General features: G+C 49.3%; 1 protein-coding gene across 1 annotated transcript in view; it reads right to left on the bottom strand.

Annotated features, from left to right (window-relative positions):
• PNPLA7 (patatin like phospholipase domain containing 7) overlaps positions 1 to 16,116 on the bottom strand; it is a 127,538-nt gene that overhangs the window by 25,287 nt on the left and 86,135 nt on the right. The window contains exon 27 of the mRNA XM_050319757.1: positions 6,998 to 7,154. Coding sequence (XP_050175714.1) covers positions 6,998 to 7,154 — 157 coding nt within the window. The remainder of the gene's footprint in view (positions 1 to 6,997; positions 7,155 to 16,116) is intronic.

The raw sequence follows: 16,116 nt of genomic DNA, 5'->3' as shown, positions 1-16,116 counted from the left end.
GATATGATGAGTTATCTCCCTCTTCACCATCCTTTCTGATGGCTCAGCAGTGTGGGAAGGAAACAATAAATCCACACTAGAGGAATTCAGCCCTTAGTCCATCTCCTCTCCTTTGGGGGGGGTCACACCTAATTTTTCTCCCAGTTTTAAAGCTTTGAAAGCCTCGGTGTTGAAGCACCTTGAAAACTGTGCCTGGGATTCCCTGGGACTGCAACATGTCACAGAGCTTTAAACACTCTCCATGGATCAGGGCTGATAATCTGCCATTCCAAGCTGAGTTATTTGGTTATGTGTGTTATGGGCTCAGCATTCAGAAATTGCTCCAATATCCCTGCACGAGCCAGAGAAACCAAACCCCAGCAGGATTCTTGAGGTATTTTTTTACAGAGCCCTCTCACAGCACACACCAGGCATTGTGCCTCTTTTAAACACTCATCTATTGGAATTAAAGCTTTCATGGGGTTCTTTTTTTTTCCCCATTTCAACAGCATTAATACACCTGTGCACTAACCTATTAGATAAAGGGACGAAAATCCCTGACCTTTATGGCATTATGGCCATTGTATTTGTCCATAACCAGGAGATTGGTGTCAAATCCTAATAAATCCTAACAAAATTCGCTGCTTTATATATTGCACCACTGTTAAAATGGAATAGATGACCAAAAAACCCAATTAATCCCTTCCCCATTAAATGGGGTGGAATATTTCTACTGGAGGATGGAGCACCTTCTCTCTCTACATGTTCTCTATAATTTAACAAACAACTTCACAGAGAGCAGGCACAGAACATGGAACAGCCTCAAACCTGCTGTTAAAGCAGCTGTGAGCAACATCTGGCCTTGGCTTTGCTCTAACAGTGATTTAAAGAGCAGCAGGATCAGCTGCTTTTAAATATAGATAAGGGATCTGCCCAGAGAATACATGCCCAGGTATAAAAAAAAGGTCCTTGAAAACAAGTCTATGAACAGGAAATGTGGGAGAATGTAAAAGCCTGAGCACAAACCCAATTATGAACAGTCAGCTTCATTCACATCTTCATTTTGGGGTTGATGGGGTGAGTACAGACATGCTGCCCACAGCTTAGAGTGAAATGGAATTAGTTCTGTACTTAAAATAGGGCTTAGGTCTCTGACAGTGGTCACAATGATTAGATCAGGGGAAGAGGCATTTCCAAAAAGCCCTTTATTTAATACTGAAGAAAAACCTCTCCCACTCAGCACCAACCGCTTTCCTTGCAGCAAATGATATTTCTGATGCTGAGCCTCTACATTTCCCCTGCAAGTGATGCCCACAGCGAGCTTGTCCATGAACAAAATACTTCTAATTAACTTCTATTCCTTAATATTCTCATTCCTCATAGCTGGGAGGTGCTGATGGCCAACAACCTCCCTCAGCCTTCCAAGAATAGCTGCTCCCACCTCCCATTCCCAGTTAAACCAAGATAAAGATCACCCTCTGGAAAGGCAGATGGAGCCTTCTGGTTCTTGCTCCACTTCCTACCAAGAGCTCAAGGGCCATGGGCAGGGACACCTCCCACCAGCCCAGGCTGCTCCAAGCCCTGTCCAACCTGGCCTTGGACACTTCCAGGGATGGGGCAGCCACAGCTTCTCTGGGAATCCTGTGCCAGGGCCTCCCCACCCTCACAGGGGAGAGTTTTTCTTCTTAATTTTTCATTAAATTCTCATAATTTTTTTTTCTACAGCCCTGCTGCAAGATGAGCTTTCTTTCTTTTAAAACAGACCTTCAATCCTAAAATCTTTTATTAAAGTGACCCTGGGGTTTAAAGCAACTTCAGCAAGGAAGGGACAAGGTCCTGCTCACACTGCAAACACATGGGATGAGGGACAAGAGGAATTTTCATCTCTGGTTGTTTTGGGTTTTGATGGGAAATTGTGGTAAACTGATGTCAAAACCCAAGATAATCCTGTGATTTTTAGTGTTCCTGAGCATATAACAAAAAGCAAAGGTATGGGAAAACTTGTTGCAAGGCCAAAAATTTAAAACAGATCCAATATTTTTTTTTAAATTACTCCAGGGACCAGCCAGATTTTCCTTTAGTGCCTCCTCAGCATTCATGTCTAAGGTTTTAATGATAAAAGCAAAAGGAATTCACACAGAAAAACGTCAAAGACAAAATAAAAACATAACTCAGGGCCATGGTTTCAGGTAAACAGCACTACAGGGATAGATTTATCCTGAAGGCTGGAATTACAGATCATGGAAGTTCAGATTTAAAGGTAAACTATTAAGAAATCTAAGAGTTTAATAAAATTAGAATGAATCCAAGACAGCATAAACACCCTCGAGTCAGGTAAAGGTGAGAAACAGATAAGGAGGTAGGGGTATGTTTAAATCAGATTTAGCCATTCTGTTAAATAGGGTTAATATTCATTAACATCTCCTCTGCATGATCATCAGTGATGTGATCACTGCAGGGTCAGAATAGGATGGTTTGGGGCCTCAACTGGGCACTACAAAGCAATGGACACGTTGGGATTTTGCAGGCTACCTTTTACCTGAATTTCCCCAATTCCAGTTCTGATTTAGGGTTAACCTCAGCACCCCAAATAAAACACAACTGAGATGGTAAATACGAACCAGACCACTACGTAAAAGAAGATTTTTCTTACAGCTCTTAATAAAAATAAATAAATAAATAAATAAATAAAATAAAGATTTAACAAAACACACCCAGCACTTTTGTCTTGTGTGGTTAATCATCTGAAATGCAGAATTCCCTGTGCAGAGGGAAGGCTCCAGCTGGCTGAGCCAAGGGAAAAGCAATCTGCCCTGCTCTAATTGCTGGGAGCAGAGCAGCCTGGGGAATCCAACTTGCCGAGTGCTTGATGGAGTTTGAAAGGTGCAACCCAGAAGTCCCAAAGCTCTGCTGTGCCCCCTGGCAGGGGGACACTGTCCTGGAGCCCCAGCACTGCAGGGCACCCAGAGCAGGGGCTCTGCAGCTCATCAGCCCCAGTGAAGAGACAACACCTGCCTGTTCATTAACACCCGACCCGTAACGAACCCCTGAGTTATTCTGGATTTACTGGGTGTGTTAAAGCTGCTTTAGCTCCTGTTCCCAGCTCCTGCTGTGCCTGCCCCAGCGCTGCCCAGCACCCAACACCCCTTCACCCAGGGCCTGGCACCAGTTCTGTGTGCCCATCCAGTCTGGGAACGCTTCCCTGCTCAGCTCCTGTGTTTGTTTGCAGGGCTTGGAGCTGTTGTTGTTGTTGTTCTCCATAAACTCTGGCACGGGAACAAAATCAGAGCGTGGGATGAGAAGTGATTTACGAAACACTGCACCTACCAATGATCCTCCTCGGTAAAGGGAACCTTTGTGGGTGTCCCACCCTCCCCCCAGCCCTGCTCCTGAGCCCCACCCTGCTCCTGCCCCTTCCCAATCCATCCCTGACCTGCACCGGGGCTGTGGGTGTGGGCATCACCCAGGATGGCAGGGAACAGCTTGTTCCTCTAAACAACAGAGGGAGGGGGCTGGGGGGGCTCAGCCTGGAGAAAAGGAGGCTCAGGGGGGACCTTCTGGCTCTCTGCAGAGAGGGGGGTCGGGCTCTGCTCCCAGGGAACAAGGGACAGGAGGAGAGGAAACGGCCTCAGGCTGTGCCAGGGGAGGGTCAGGTTGGGCATCAGGAGGAATTTCTTCATGGAAAGGGTTGTCCAGGCCTGGCACAGCTGCCCAGGGCAGTGGTGGAGTCCCCATCCCTGGAGGTGGCACTTGGGGGCAGGGTGTAGTGGTGGCCTTGGCAGTGGTGAGTGGACTTAACGATCTTAAAGGTCCTTTCCAATGGTTCTGTGACTCCATGAGGGGTATCAGGATCCAGTCTGACAGCAGATTGATCTGACCCAGCTGAGGCTGCTGGTTCTGCCCCCACCCCATGCCCTGGGCCAGCCCAGCTGCCTCATGGAGCTCACAGAGATGGATGGGAAGTACCAGGATATGGAAATAAAACCCAAAAAGACTCATTTCTGGCCAGATCAGCTCATTAAACCACAGTATCTCCCAGTGTGCACATCCTAGAGCAATGTCAGAGGCAGAACCTCAGGGCTGCAGCCTCAGAACCCCCACGTCTGTTGGAGCTGTCGGTGCCACCACAGACAGTGGCAGACATCAACTGACCCACCCATCATCCCAGCCAGCCACCCCTCGTCCCCATTTTGGAAAGCCTCTTAGCTGCACACTCCTATAACCACATTCCCTTCCCCAGTAGAATATTCCACTCTTTGTGAAATATTTATACTTTGAAGTATTAATTCTCCAATTAAAAAACCCAACAATCTGCAAACATGAAAGCTTTGGCTTGTTTGCTTTGCTGGTTAAATTGAGGTTCAGAAGATACACAGAAGCAATAAATAGTAACTAGTCTGACTTGGAATTTTCATATCCCTCTGTATTGTGACAAAAGAGTAATTTATTTCTTCGCTGCTTCATTTGGTCCAGAAAACACATCCCATTAAAAACACCCCTTCTCCCAGCCCCAAGTGTAAAACCAGAGATATGCCAGTATCTAAAAATACCAAACCCAGAAATAACTGCAGGATAAACCCAGCGTTTAGTTTGATGGATTTAAGAGATAAATAAAAAAAAGATTAGAGTTAACTTATCCATGCCAATGAAGACATTTCCAAACTGCCCCCAGGCTGAAAAGGCCAGGCTGTAAGAACCTGCCCAAGGAGCTCTCAGCAATCACCTTCCCCAGCACGAGCTGACAGCTCCAGAGGAGCAGCATCAGCAGGTTCTGGAGCAGGGAATGCTCAGGCCTTTCTGCACCACGTTGGCTGAACAAAGGAGCTCCCAGAGCATCTCCTGCACAGCCACCACCCCCACAGCAGTCCTGCCTGGCTGTGATGCTGCTCTGGGGAACAGCAGGAATGCCCCTGCAGCTTTGGGACACGGGGAATTTGGGGGTCATCTGATGGATTTGTCACCTCTCTCACACTCAGCCCTTTGGGTGGATCCCCCAAGAACCCTCAGCACACTCCCTGAACCCCCAGCACACTCCCTGCTGCTCCCCACAGCGCTGGGGCTCAGGGAAAGGAGCCCCTGCCCTTGCTCAGCTGCTGCAACACAAGAGACAGTAACTCAGAGCAGCCACTGATAGAAAGATTTACAGTCCCCCAAACCACTCTGAACATTTACTGTGATCCTGGAGAGAGGGTTTCATGGCTCTCTCTAACTTACATTCTCTGGACACTGCTGTTACCAGTGGGGAGGGCCCCAAATAGAGCAGGCTTTGCTTTTGTCATTCCCCAACCCTCGAACAGTTTCTGGGTTGGATGTGGATCGATCAGAACACTCATGAAAGACATCAGAAAAACCCATTCTTGATTAATAAGATGAAATGTTTGCTCTAACAGAGGCCATCAACCTCTCCTCCTGCTACTTATTTGCAGATTTCAAGCAGCCCAGGGCTGGGAAAAACTTGCCCTTTTCCTTTGTGAAACGTTCTCTGAGCTCTGCAACTTGTGGTCAAAAGTTATCAACAGATTAAATGCCTTCATTTCATCTGCAACTACTCCTGGTCAAAGTGAGTGTGACTCCAGCTCAGGCTGGCAGGCTCCAGAGCTGCAGTGCTGGAAATGAAGCTGGCTGGGATGGGAGCACAGCCCTGGAATGGCCAGGAAACAGCTCTGCCTCACCTCCTGCACAGGAGATCTGACAAGGTGATAAACAGGAGAGGAATACTCTGGAAAAGAGGAAAATTCCATGGCTGTAGCCTAGAGCTGGGAGAGAGGGCAGTGAGCCATGGAGGGCTGGGGCTGGAAAAACAGAGCAGGGAGGAACCACCACACACTCACCCTGCTCAGGTGCTGCCCTGTAAGCACCTGGTGGTGACCAACGGGGGAAACAGAGGGCAAGGTTAAAAGGGGGGTCTGAAACAACTCAGGGCAGTTGGTTTTAATGTGCTTAATCTTGAGCCTCCTCCAGCTTTGTGGTTCCAGCAAACTGCTCTGGATCATAAACAGTTTATGTTTTGGGTGCTTCCCAACCCAGCCAGGCACAGGCAGTTCTTAAATAAAAAGCACAAAATCCACACTGTTCCTGCAAACACTGACAGGGCCCCACAGTGCTCTGCCCACCAGGACAGCACAAACAGGGCAGGGCCTCAATCTGCATTTTAATACCCCAGATTATCCAGCCTGCAAGGTAAGTTGGAAGCCAGGGAGGAGCTCTTTGTCAGGGACTGCAGTGATAGGACAAGGAGTGATGGGCACAGATTGAAAGAGGGGGAATTTACATTAGATATTAGGAAGAAATTGTTCCCTGTGAGGGTGGGCAGGCCCTGGCACAGGATTCCCAGAGCAGCTGTGGCTGCCCCATCCCTGGAAGTGCCCAAGGCCAGGTTGGACGGGGTTTGGAGCAGCCTGGGCTGGTGGAAGGTGTCCCTGCCCATGGCAGGGGGTTGGAACAAGATGAGCTTTAAGGTCCCTTCCCACCCAAACCAGTCTGGGATTCCATGATAGATAAACTCACCCACTGAAGTCACCATTTAAAACAACCTTCCCAAAACTTGGGTTAACTATGAAAACAAGTTTTTGTTTGTATTAAATGTTGGAAAGCTTAGAATTTCTCCTGGCCCAGAGCCCCACCACTGTGAAGTGCAGGCAGGAGCAGGAGTGACAGGTTTGTAGTTAGTTTGGAGAAGGATTACCTCTGTCCCTCAGTTCCACTGACAACTGACAGCATGTGAGAGAGAGAGAATCACACAAGAGAGAAACACATCCGTTGAGAGTTGGAAAGGAAACAGGTTCCAGCACACAAAAAGAGAAGGTAAAACAAAGCTAAACACAGGTGAACACACTGAAACAACATCCCTGTGCTGGCAGTGTGGGTGGGGTGTGTGCACAGCTCGGGCGGGCGGGCAGAGGGAGCAGCTTCCCCAGGGCCCGTTCTGTGGCACAGACACAGCATGCAGGTGGGTTCACCTTCCCTGGGTGCTGCCAGGGCCGTGCTGGGCTCTCACTGCACCATCCCCAGCGCTCACCATGGCCCACTGGCGGGCTTTGATCCTCATCTGGTTGTAGCTGCGCTCCTCGGCGTACAGGGCGCTCATGAAGGCGCCGATGGACGTCCCTCCGATCATGTCCACGGGGATTCCAGCCTCAATCAGTGCCCTGATGACACCCACCTGGGAGCAGCCCCTGTGCCAAGGGAGGAAAGGACAAAGCCATTATCAGACAAGCAGCCACTGAAAGGATTCAAGACACGGATGGTTCCTCTAAGGAACCGGAGCTGGTGCCAGCTGAGCTGCCAATCCCTCCCCAAACAGTGCCAGGAACAAACACTGTGAATGCAGGAATCTTCAAACAGGCTCCTTGAGGATCTGAGGGAACACAACCACACAGCCTGGCTTGGGTGTGAAAGGCAGTGAGATGAAACAGCCAAGAAAGAATCAAGCCAGGACAGGAGAGGGGAAAATCAATGTAGCTTTGAGTGAGCAAAACCTACTGAGATCCTCCCAGTGCAGCCAGGAATGGCTGGATTTCAGAGCTCTTTCCATGAATTTCTTTTCCAGTGGCTCTTCTCAGAAACTCAGCCAGCCTGGGATCATGGGAAGGGGGCACTGCATGGATTAATAACCAACTTGAAGGTGAAAACAGAGCAAGAAGAGATGAAGAGCCATGAGAGTGCTGATGTTTACTCTGCGCACAGACCCAGGAGAGGGGCAGATGAGGAGGCAATGACTGAGGATGATACAAAATCCTTCAGGAGAGTTAATGCATTCCTTCATTGCAAAAAGTGCAGAAGCAACTCAGAGCAATGATGGAATCAAGTGATAAACAACAGATGACCCTCGGTGCTGATGGGACAAGAGGAAAACAGAAGCAGCAATGCCCCTAAAGCAACAAGCCCTTAATCCAGCTCTGCTCCCACAGATTTGGGAACCACTGGGAATATTCTCTGGAAAACATTAACCTACTGTTCAGTGCAAATTCAAGTGGCAAATCAAAAGGGCCAGAATAAAACAGAAAACATAAGAACATACATCCAGGATGGACCAGCATTTGGAAAACTGCGAGAAAGCTCAGACTTCTCACCCAAAAATGAAGGAGCAGAGCTAGAAAATGACAAAGAGAAGCACAAAAGATGACCAGGATATGGGAAAGACTTCACATAAGAACAAACTAAACTCAAATCACTGACTAGAGAGGACCCTGACTGATGGGAGGCATGCAGGGCCAGCAATGATATCACCAGGCAGAGATTTTAATGCAAAGGAAAGAATTCACAGACAGGTGTATGTAAAGCACAAATTGGGGAAACCACTGTTACCACATGCTGAAGAGGTCAAATCACAAATCGATTTAAATGTGGAAAGGATGAATCAAAGGTGCAGGCTGTCAGTGACTGCTAAACATGACAAATGGGAGGTGCAAGCTGGTGTTCAGGAGGCTCAGAAGCTGCTAATTGCTGCAAGTGCTCCTTTCTGAAACAATCACTGCTATCCCCCCATCAGAAATGAGAGAGCAGAGGTGGAACATTTGATCTGATCCTATAAACACCTGATCAAATCTGATTTTCTGACCCCTAATGGAAGAGGGATCCCAGTCCCAGAACCATCACAGAAACAGAGGAACTGGCAGCAGAGATCGACTGCCTTCAGAGCAGCCCAAAATTACAGCCTCTGCTTTCAAATGCTTTGTCCAAAGAGCACAAAGCATTTGGATTAGTTCACCCCACCTGGCTGGATGTTGTGCAGTCTAAGCCATGGAGCAGTAAAAACCTTCCTTTTCCCGTTTTCATCCCATTTTTCTGTCCCTGGCTCGCTCTATTTCCATCCTCCTTCCCCCCTTGCTGTTTACATCCTATAAATACTTGCTGACAGCTGCCAAGTCCTCCATAGGTGTCATTTGGCCAAGTTATGCTGAACACATTCTTTCCATCCAAATAAATCCCCTCCAGCTGCTGAAACGCTCTGGGACAGGTTTGTGGTTATCCTGGTGTAAATGACTTCAACGACAGGCCCGAGCTGCTGAAATCCACGAGCAGAAAACGGCTCATTTCCCTTCCCTCTCCAAATTCTCCTTCCCCTCTTCTCCTACTGCTTGTTCTTATCAGATGCCCTGAGTTAACAGAATTATGTTTCCATCCTGCCATTGTTTTTAGGCTTCCAGAGTGCAGCTATTTTTGCACTCTGCTGCTCTTGCCTGGCGATTCCCGCTGCCTCAGCCCCGGTGTTCCATCAAGGAACAGACCAACCTGCTCCCTGGACAGCCTACATCATCTGGGGTTTTTAGGACAGATTAAATACCTTCAGGTATTTCCTGCCTGGAGGAGAATTTTGAACTGGCCAGGACCAGCTCCAGACTGGATTCTCTCCCTTTAACTGGTTCTCCTCATTCACACGTCCATAAAGTAACAGGGATTTGATGTGATCGCTCTGGGTTTGTTCCTACTTTGCTGCATGATGCCTCTGAATGCATAACAAAAAGATCATTATTCCTGGCATTGGCAAGCCAGCCCCTCCATGCTGTGCACCCACAGAGTCCCTGCCAACATCCAGCTAAACGTGTGACAGCCCCAGATCTCCGGCGGACACATCGATCCCAAAGCACCCACCTGCAGGATGGGGAATCAGAGGACTTCTCCTGCTTGTAAAGGGACCTCCAATAAGCTGCCAGACTAAATTATGTTTCATTTACACACAACCACAAAGCTGATTGTTCCAGCTCCAGCACCCTGAGCAGGAGCGTTTGTGAGGGGAACGTGTTTGTGCAAACGAAATCCTGAAGAAAGGCAAACATGCCAGAATCCCCCCATTTCTCCATGCACCACCCGGCCTCCTGAAAGATATAAATGAGCTTTTTCCCCCTCCTCCCTACAGCTTGAGGCCATCATTCCCCCAGCAACATGAAAACTTCTCAACAGCTCCCCACGGTTGGTTCTCTCTTGGCCACCTCTCCGCAGCTCCCGGCTCCACAAACACGGGCAGGCTGCCAAGGAGCCGAGTGCCATTCCAGGGACACACATCCCGCTCCCTGCCAGAGGCTGGAGCATCCCAGGGAGCTGGACTGGGCAGCTCCCAAGGCTGCAACCCAGGAGGAAAACAAACTGAAGCCAGGAGCGAGATCTGTGTTAACAGCCAGAGTACCAGGGAAGAAAAAAAAACCAACAAGGATCGTGCACTCCTTGTAATACCAGGCCCCATCTCACAGGGGACTTGTCCTGGCTCAGGGCAACGTGAAAGTACAAGAGGAGCACAAAGGGAGATCCCTCGTGCCAGTGCTGAACACACACAGCAGTGCCAGGAAGGGACAGGGAAAACCTCCAGTTACCTGGATGACATGGAGCTGAATGTCACTCCCTCCAGATGAAAGGAGGACAGGAGAGTCCTGTTAGATTGGAGGAAGGAGCACCCCAGAGAGGGCATAGACACAGCTGTCCTTCACCTCAGCGCTGCCTGGAGGTGCAGCTGGATGGAGCATCTCCCCTGCCAGGATTAAAGCCTGTCCCAGGACAGTGCCAAGGACTCCTGGCACTGAGGACACGACCCACAAGACGGTCCCTGATCATTTGCACCAGAACCCAAAGATTTGCCCAAGGAGTGCAGTCTATACATTAACAGAAACTCTTTCCCACTGTGTAGCACTCCCCAGGACTGATCCATCAGTGCCCTTTGCAGAGAGAGCAGAACTGCCACCAACCAGGGTGAGGAGGAGCTGGAAATCAGAGCCAGACTCTGTTCTCACCCTGCCACTGCCTCAGCCTGACCCTGAGCAAGGCAAGGCATGGGCTGCTCTGGGCATCAGCTGCCCCAGGAGCTGCTCACTGCACTGCCCTCCAACTTGTGCTCAGCACACTTCCAAAGCCTCCCAAAGCAGAGCTGTACTTGCTAAATTCCAAGCACCATTCCTTCATTACTGCTAATGGACACAAAGAAAAGACCAGGGAAGCAGGGAGGGGAGTTATGGGGTTGGAGATGTCCTTCCCTAGCCCAGCACACACAGAGAGAGCCCAGCAGAAGGACTTGCAGCAAAATTCCTGCTCCTGAAATGAGCCCCTGCTTTCATCTGCTGGGGAAGTGCCTCTGGCATGTGACTGCAACGCAGGAGGGCCAGAGCACAACTGATAAAAGAAAAATCCTCCTGCCAGACGTGCATGTGTCAGCTCTGCACGTGCCTGCAGAGCTGGGATTAGATCCGGCTCAGGCTCGGGAAGGAGGGAGCAAATGCACAGGGCACTCCAGATTAAAGTGCCTGCCAGCAGGAATGCAGGCTGTCCTCCCTGCTCAGGGCAGGGGAAAACACCATCAGTACAAAACCAGAGCCTGTGCACCACTATTTGTCCCACAGCCATGTTTAACACATCCATAGGATGTTGACTGGCAGAGTTAGACAGGATAACCACGACCCTGGGAACACTCATTTTTCAGAGTGAGGGAGCAGCAGGGCTGCAGCTCAACCCCTTCCAGAGTCCACTTCAGCTTCAGAAAGGTAGGAAAATCCAGCTCAGGCATTCAGCCTCACCAGCACCCATCTCTCCTCCTAATTGACTCAGCAGGATGAAGGAGAGCTCCTGAACGCTCTGAAGAGATGCCATTTCCTTTGGTTAGAAAAGGATTAAGGTCATGGTTGCTGCAGAGCTCTGCTGTGTCTCCTACCAAAGCCTGCCTGGAGTGGACACAAAGCTTCCTGCCCCTCCTTCTTTTTGGAGTTACCTGGCAAGGAAGGGGGAAAAATGGAGGAATCGTCGAGGGGACTTTATTAAGCTCCACCAGAGCCCAACAAACCTGAATGGAAAGTGCCCTGGGCTGGGCAGTGCTGAGGCACCTCAGTCCTGGGGTCTGTTTTGGGTCCATCATGACAAGAAGGACATTGAGGGGCTGGAGCGTGTGCAGGGAACGGAGCTGGAGAAGGGGCTGGAGCAGCAGGAGGGGCTGAGGGAGCTGGGGGGGCTCAGCCTGGAGAAAAGGAGGCTCAGGGGGGACCTTCTGGCTCTGCAACTCCCTGACAGGAGCGGGGAGCTGGGGGGGGGTCGGGCTCTGCTCCCAGGGAACAGGGACAGGAGGAGAAGGAATGGCCTCCAGCTGTGCCAGGGGAGGCTCAGGTTGGACATCAGGGAAAATTTCTTCACTGGGAAAAGTGGTCAGGCACTGGCACAGCTGCCCAGGGCAGTGGTGGAATCACCATCCCTGAAGGGATTTAAAAGACATGTGGATGTGGCACCTGGGGACATGGGTTAGTGGTGGCCTGGGCAGTGCTGGGAACAGTTGGACTCGATGATCTTGGAGGTCTTTTCCAACCTTAACAATCCTATAATTCTGTGCATGAATATGTACATCCTATGTCCATTTCAGAGATGTGCAAAAGTGGTGTATTGGGCAACCATTGCCCCAGTTCTGCTTTGAAAACACCAGGAAAACTGAAGGTGACTGAGCTTCCAGCCCTTGGCATTACCAGCACATCCCAAAAACCAGCAGGTCAGGCACACGGGCTCACTGGCACTTCCCAGACCGGGATCCCAGCACTGGGGCTGGTGACTGAGTATGCAGGTCTCAGAGTAACAGGGACAGCTACAACCACTACAGAACCACCATCTGATTCACACGCTGTGGGTGCTGGTTGGAGATGCTCCTCAGAGCGTTGGTGCAGGTGCTCGTTGCACTGGGGAAAGGAGAAGCTGGATATTATTTGTATGAAGGGCTATGGGGAGTGGCATCAGGAGAGGTGAGATGAGAAGAAACCTCGTCTTTACATAAGCAGCAGCATTTTTTGGTGTGTTCTGTGGCTGATCCTGGCACTGAGCTCCTCGGTAGCAAGTCTGCTACAAGTTGCACCTGGACTATCATCTCCAACTGGCACCCTCACACTTTTGCAGCTGCATCAAGACGTGCAAACATCACTTGGAAACCTAATCCTGGTTGTGTCTTCCCAATAACACCGTTTCCCAGATTTCCTGACCACAAAACTTCCCAGCATCACAAATTTGCCACAATAATTGCAGTGATTACCTGCCAGCCCCAAAGGAGAACAGAAACCAGAGCCCTGCATTTCTGCTGCTGCAGAACCACACCTGCACTTACAAGGAAGCTCCCAGTCTTGACAACGTTAATTGGCTGATTAACTAAGCACCATTTCTAAGCTAAACAGTGTGAATAATCCCACATTAATGGGTTCTCATCCTAACATCCATTTACCAGCAGGATCTTTCCTGGGAAGCTGGGAAAAAGCTTTCTCTCTTCCACTGCCCACAGCTATTGATCCAGAGGCCTGAGTCCTTCCTGTCTCCCCCTCCATTAACAACAGTCTCATTCCATCCTCCCACTTAGCTTTGCCCTCACATTCCCACCACCTCCTAAAGCCATTTCCCTTTGGCCTTGCCATGCTGTAGGCATCACACACTGACCCCGTGCCAGGCAGGCACATTCAGCAGGAAAAGCATCTCCTATTTATCACAGCCCCAGTGAAACCACCTTCCTGCAGGAAAATCCAAATACAATGTCCTTTTATGGCCTTGATCTTGTTTCTGCTTTAAACACTAACCTTAGAACAAGCTTTAAACAAAGAGATTTGTGCCTGACACAGAAATAAATGAGCAAAACTTGCTCAGTCCTTCCAGGTCTATCAGCCCAGGAGTGAAGGCATTGGAAGGGAGGAAAAAAAACAACACAAAATGAAGTAAAATTACAGAAAATGCACCAGGGTTTTTGTTTTTTTTGATCCCAGCTGCCACGCTCTGGGAGGGGCACAGGAGGAGGGAAGGGGCTGAATGACAAACTGCACCCACTTGGGGATGCCACACAAAATCCTCTCTCTTACTCCGAGCCAAGAAAGGATTCAGTTATCTGCAAAGAAAGATAATTTCTGTGGAAAACAAATATATCCTCCTTTCCCCACCCCTTTGAGACTGATTTATGAAAAGCCTTGCACGAGCCCATTTTGAGCACAACGTCTGGAAGCTGCAGAAATAAGATCAAAGCACTCCGGGGAATGTAACTGTGGATTTCCTTAGAACTTCTCCAATCTCCTGTTTCTTAACAGGAATGCTCACTGCCCAGGCAGGGCTGGACAGAGATTCCCCAAAAATCTCAGCAGTGCAAGAACCACAGTCCTGAAAGCACACGGGCTTGCCAACAGAGCACTGCAATTGCTCCATGGAAAGTGTTCCCTCCACCAGGGAGCACAGCACATGTTTTTTCAGCTGATAAAAACTGAAGTGCAGAACCAGCAACAAGAGCTTCCCCACAACTCCACCACCTTGTTTGTAATTTCATCTGTTTATCCAAGAACTGCTGTGAATAGATGAGTTTGGTGGGTTGAAGGCTTGAGATCAGGGCAGGAGAGTCCAAATAAACCACCTGCAATTAATTTTTAGGGCTTTTTTTTAAGTCATAACTTCGAAGGAGGTGACTCCCAAGCTCCTGCTTCTTGCAGGGTTCAATAGAAGCCAGAATAACCTTCAACCTCCGTGGCAGATGGGAGCAAATGAGCAATTACACCGGTGCTGCAGATGGGAAGAAGAAAAACCAGATCATTAAGCATTAGGTGGGTGCCAGGCCATACGAACGTGGCTTTTCTGTGCATGGGATGACCCAACTGTTACACAACTGGCTGAGCAATCAGCACTCAGGGCTGGCAGCAGCCACAGACCCACTCTGCCCTCAGCACAGCTCACCTGCAGGAGAAGAAACTTTGGAGGGCAGCAAAACACGAGCGAGGCGCGCGAGCCCTCGAGCGCACGGGACGGTTCATCCCTCCAGGGACCGAAGCAGAGCCTCTCAGGAGCAATCAGGCTGCAGCCTCTCCCCCAGCATCTGCAAAGAGAGAGCCTGGAGCCCTCCCAGGAGCTCCCAGCCGTGTCTCAGGAGGTTTGCTCAGCAGCAACAAATGCTCAGAACTCACTGATTTATTTTTAGGAGTTTGTTTGAACAATGTGCTCTAGGGCTGACCTGGATAAGATTCAAAGTAGGTGTCCAAACATAAGTTATCATTCAGATTAGGTATCCAAGCATCCAGTTATCATCATTTTTTCCAAGGAAGATCCCACCTTCCTAACCTTTCTCCTTCAGCCTCCGCAAAAAAAGCAGCAAAACACCAAGTCAAAGGTGTATTTTCATCTTCAGGATAAAGAGTTTTGATGCTTCTCTGCTATTTTACCTTCTGAATATTGCCCTGAAATCTGCTTTTTGATAGACATGGGGAACCCAGGAGCCTGAGTGCATGGCTGACTCTGGCATTCAGCTTTCCATCTGCTTTATCTGCACGTGGCAAGGGATGCTCTACCCGTGACAGGAGCACAGACACACCAGGCACAGGTCACTTCTCCAAGCACCTACAGGAGCAATTACAGCCTCTGAAGCCACCAATCTGAGCTTCAAAACGGGGTGTCACACAGAAAAATCCCCCTCCACTGTGCACTGAGACACAAAGACTTATCTGCACACACAAAACCATAATAAAGGTCACCAAACAGCTCCCCCTCCTCGGAAATGCTCCCAGCCCAGCACAGGCTGCACATGATGGAGAGGGAGGGCTGGAGGCTGCAAAGGCCACGAGGATTAACCTCAGAGCTGCCAACTCTCTGCCTTTCCCAAGTCAAGAGACAAGACTGGCCTGGTGTACAAAGGGATTACTTTGAAGAATGGGAATTGGAGGAAGGTTATTTCAAGTATTCAGGGGTGGTTTTTTTCCATGACACAAAGCAGATTCAGCCCCTTTTGTGTCATTTTGATACTTCCCTACTGCGGAAATCCTGCTTCATCAGCTGTTACTGGGCATTGACAGGCTGCAGATGCTGCACAGCAAGCTTTATTTTTCCATTTAAAATAAAGGAAGAAGCATTTTTCAAGTTCTTTTCATGTTTCAGTTTCATTTCCTGGAACTTTCCAGCACTGTGGGGATGAGGAATGAGATCCTTTTAGCAGCACATATTCTTCAAGACCTGTCTTGCTACATGAAGAGGAAAGCAGAGCCCTGATGTGCCAGCTCAGTACCTTCAGCAAGCACTTGGAAATGGAACAGGAATTTCATGGATGCTGCCTGACTGCACCAGGAGGAGAGAACAAAGAGACAGGAACAGCAAAAGATCCTTGCTCTTGTCTCACCTAGGGAGGAACTGGGAAATGGTGTCAACTGAGTGCAGAAGGACCCAATCTGAGCCAGA

The sequence above is a fragment of the Myiozetetes cayanensis genome, unplaced genomic scaffold (assembly GCF_022539395.1).
Source record: "Myiozetetes cayanensis isolate MyiCay16 unplaced genomic scaffold, myiCay2020 scf23, whole genome shotgun sequence".
Lineage (NCBI taxonomy): Eukaryota > Metazoa > Chordata > Aves > Passeriformes > Tyrannidae > Myiozetetes > Myiozetetes cayanensis.
This window is presented reverse-complemented; position numbering and strand designations above follow the sequence as displayed.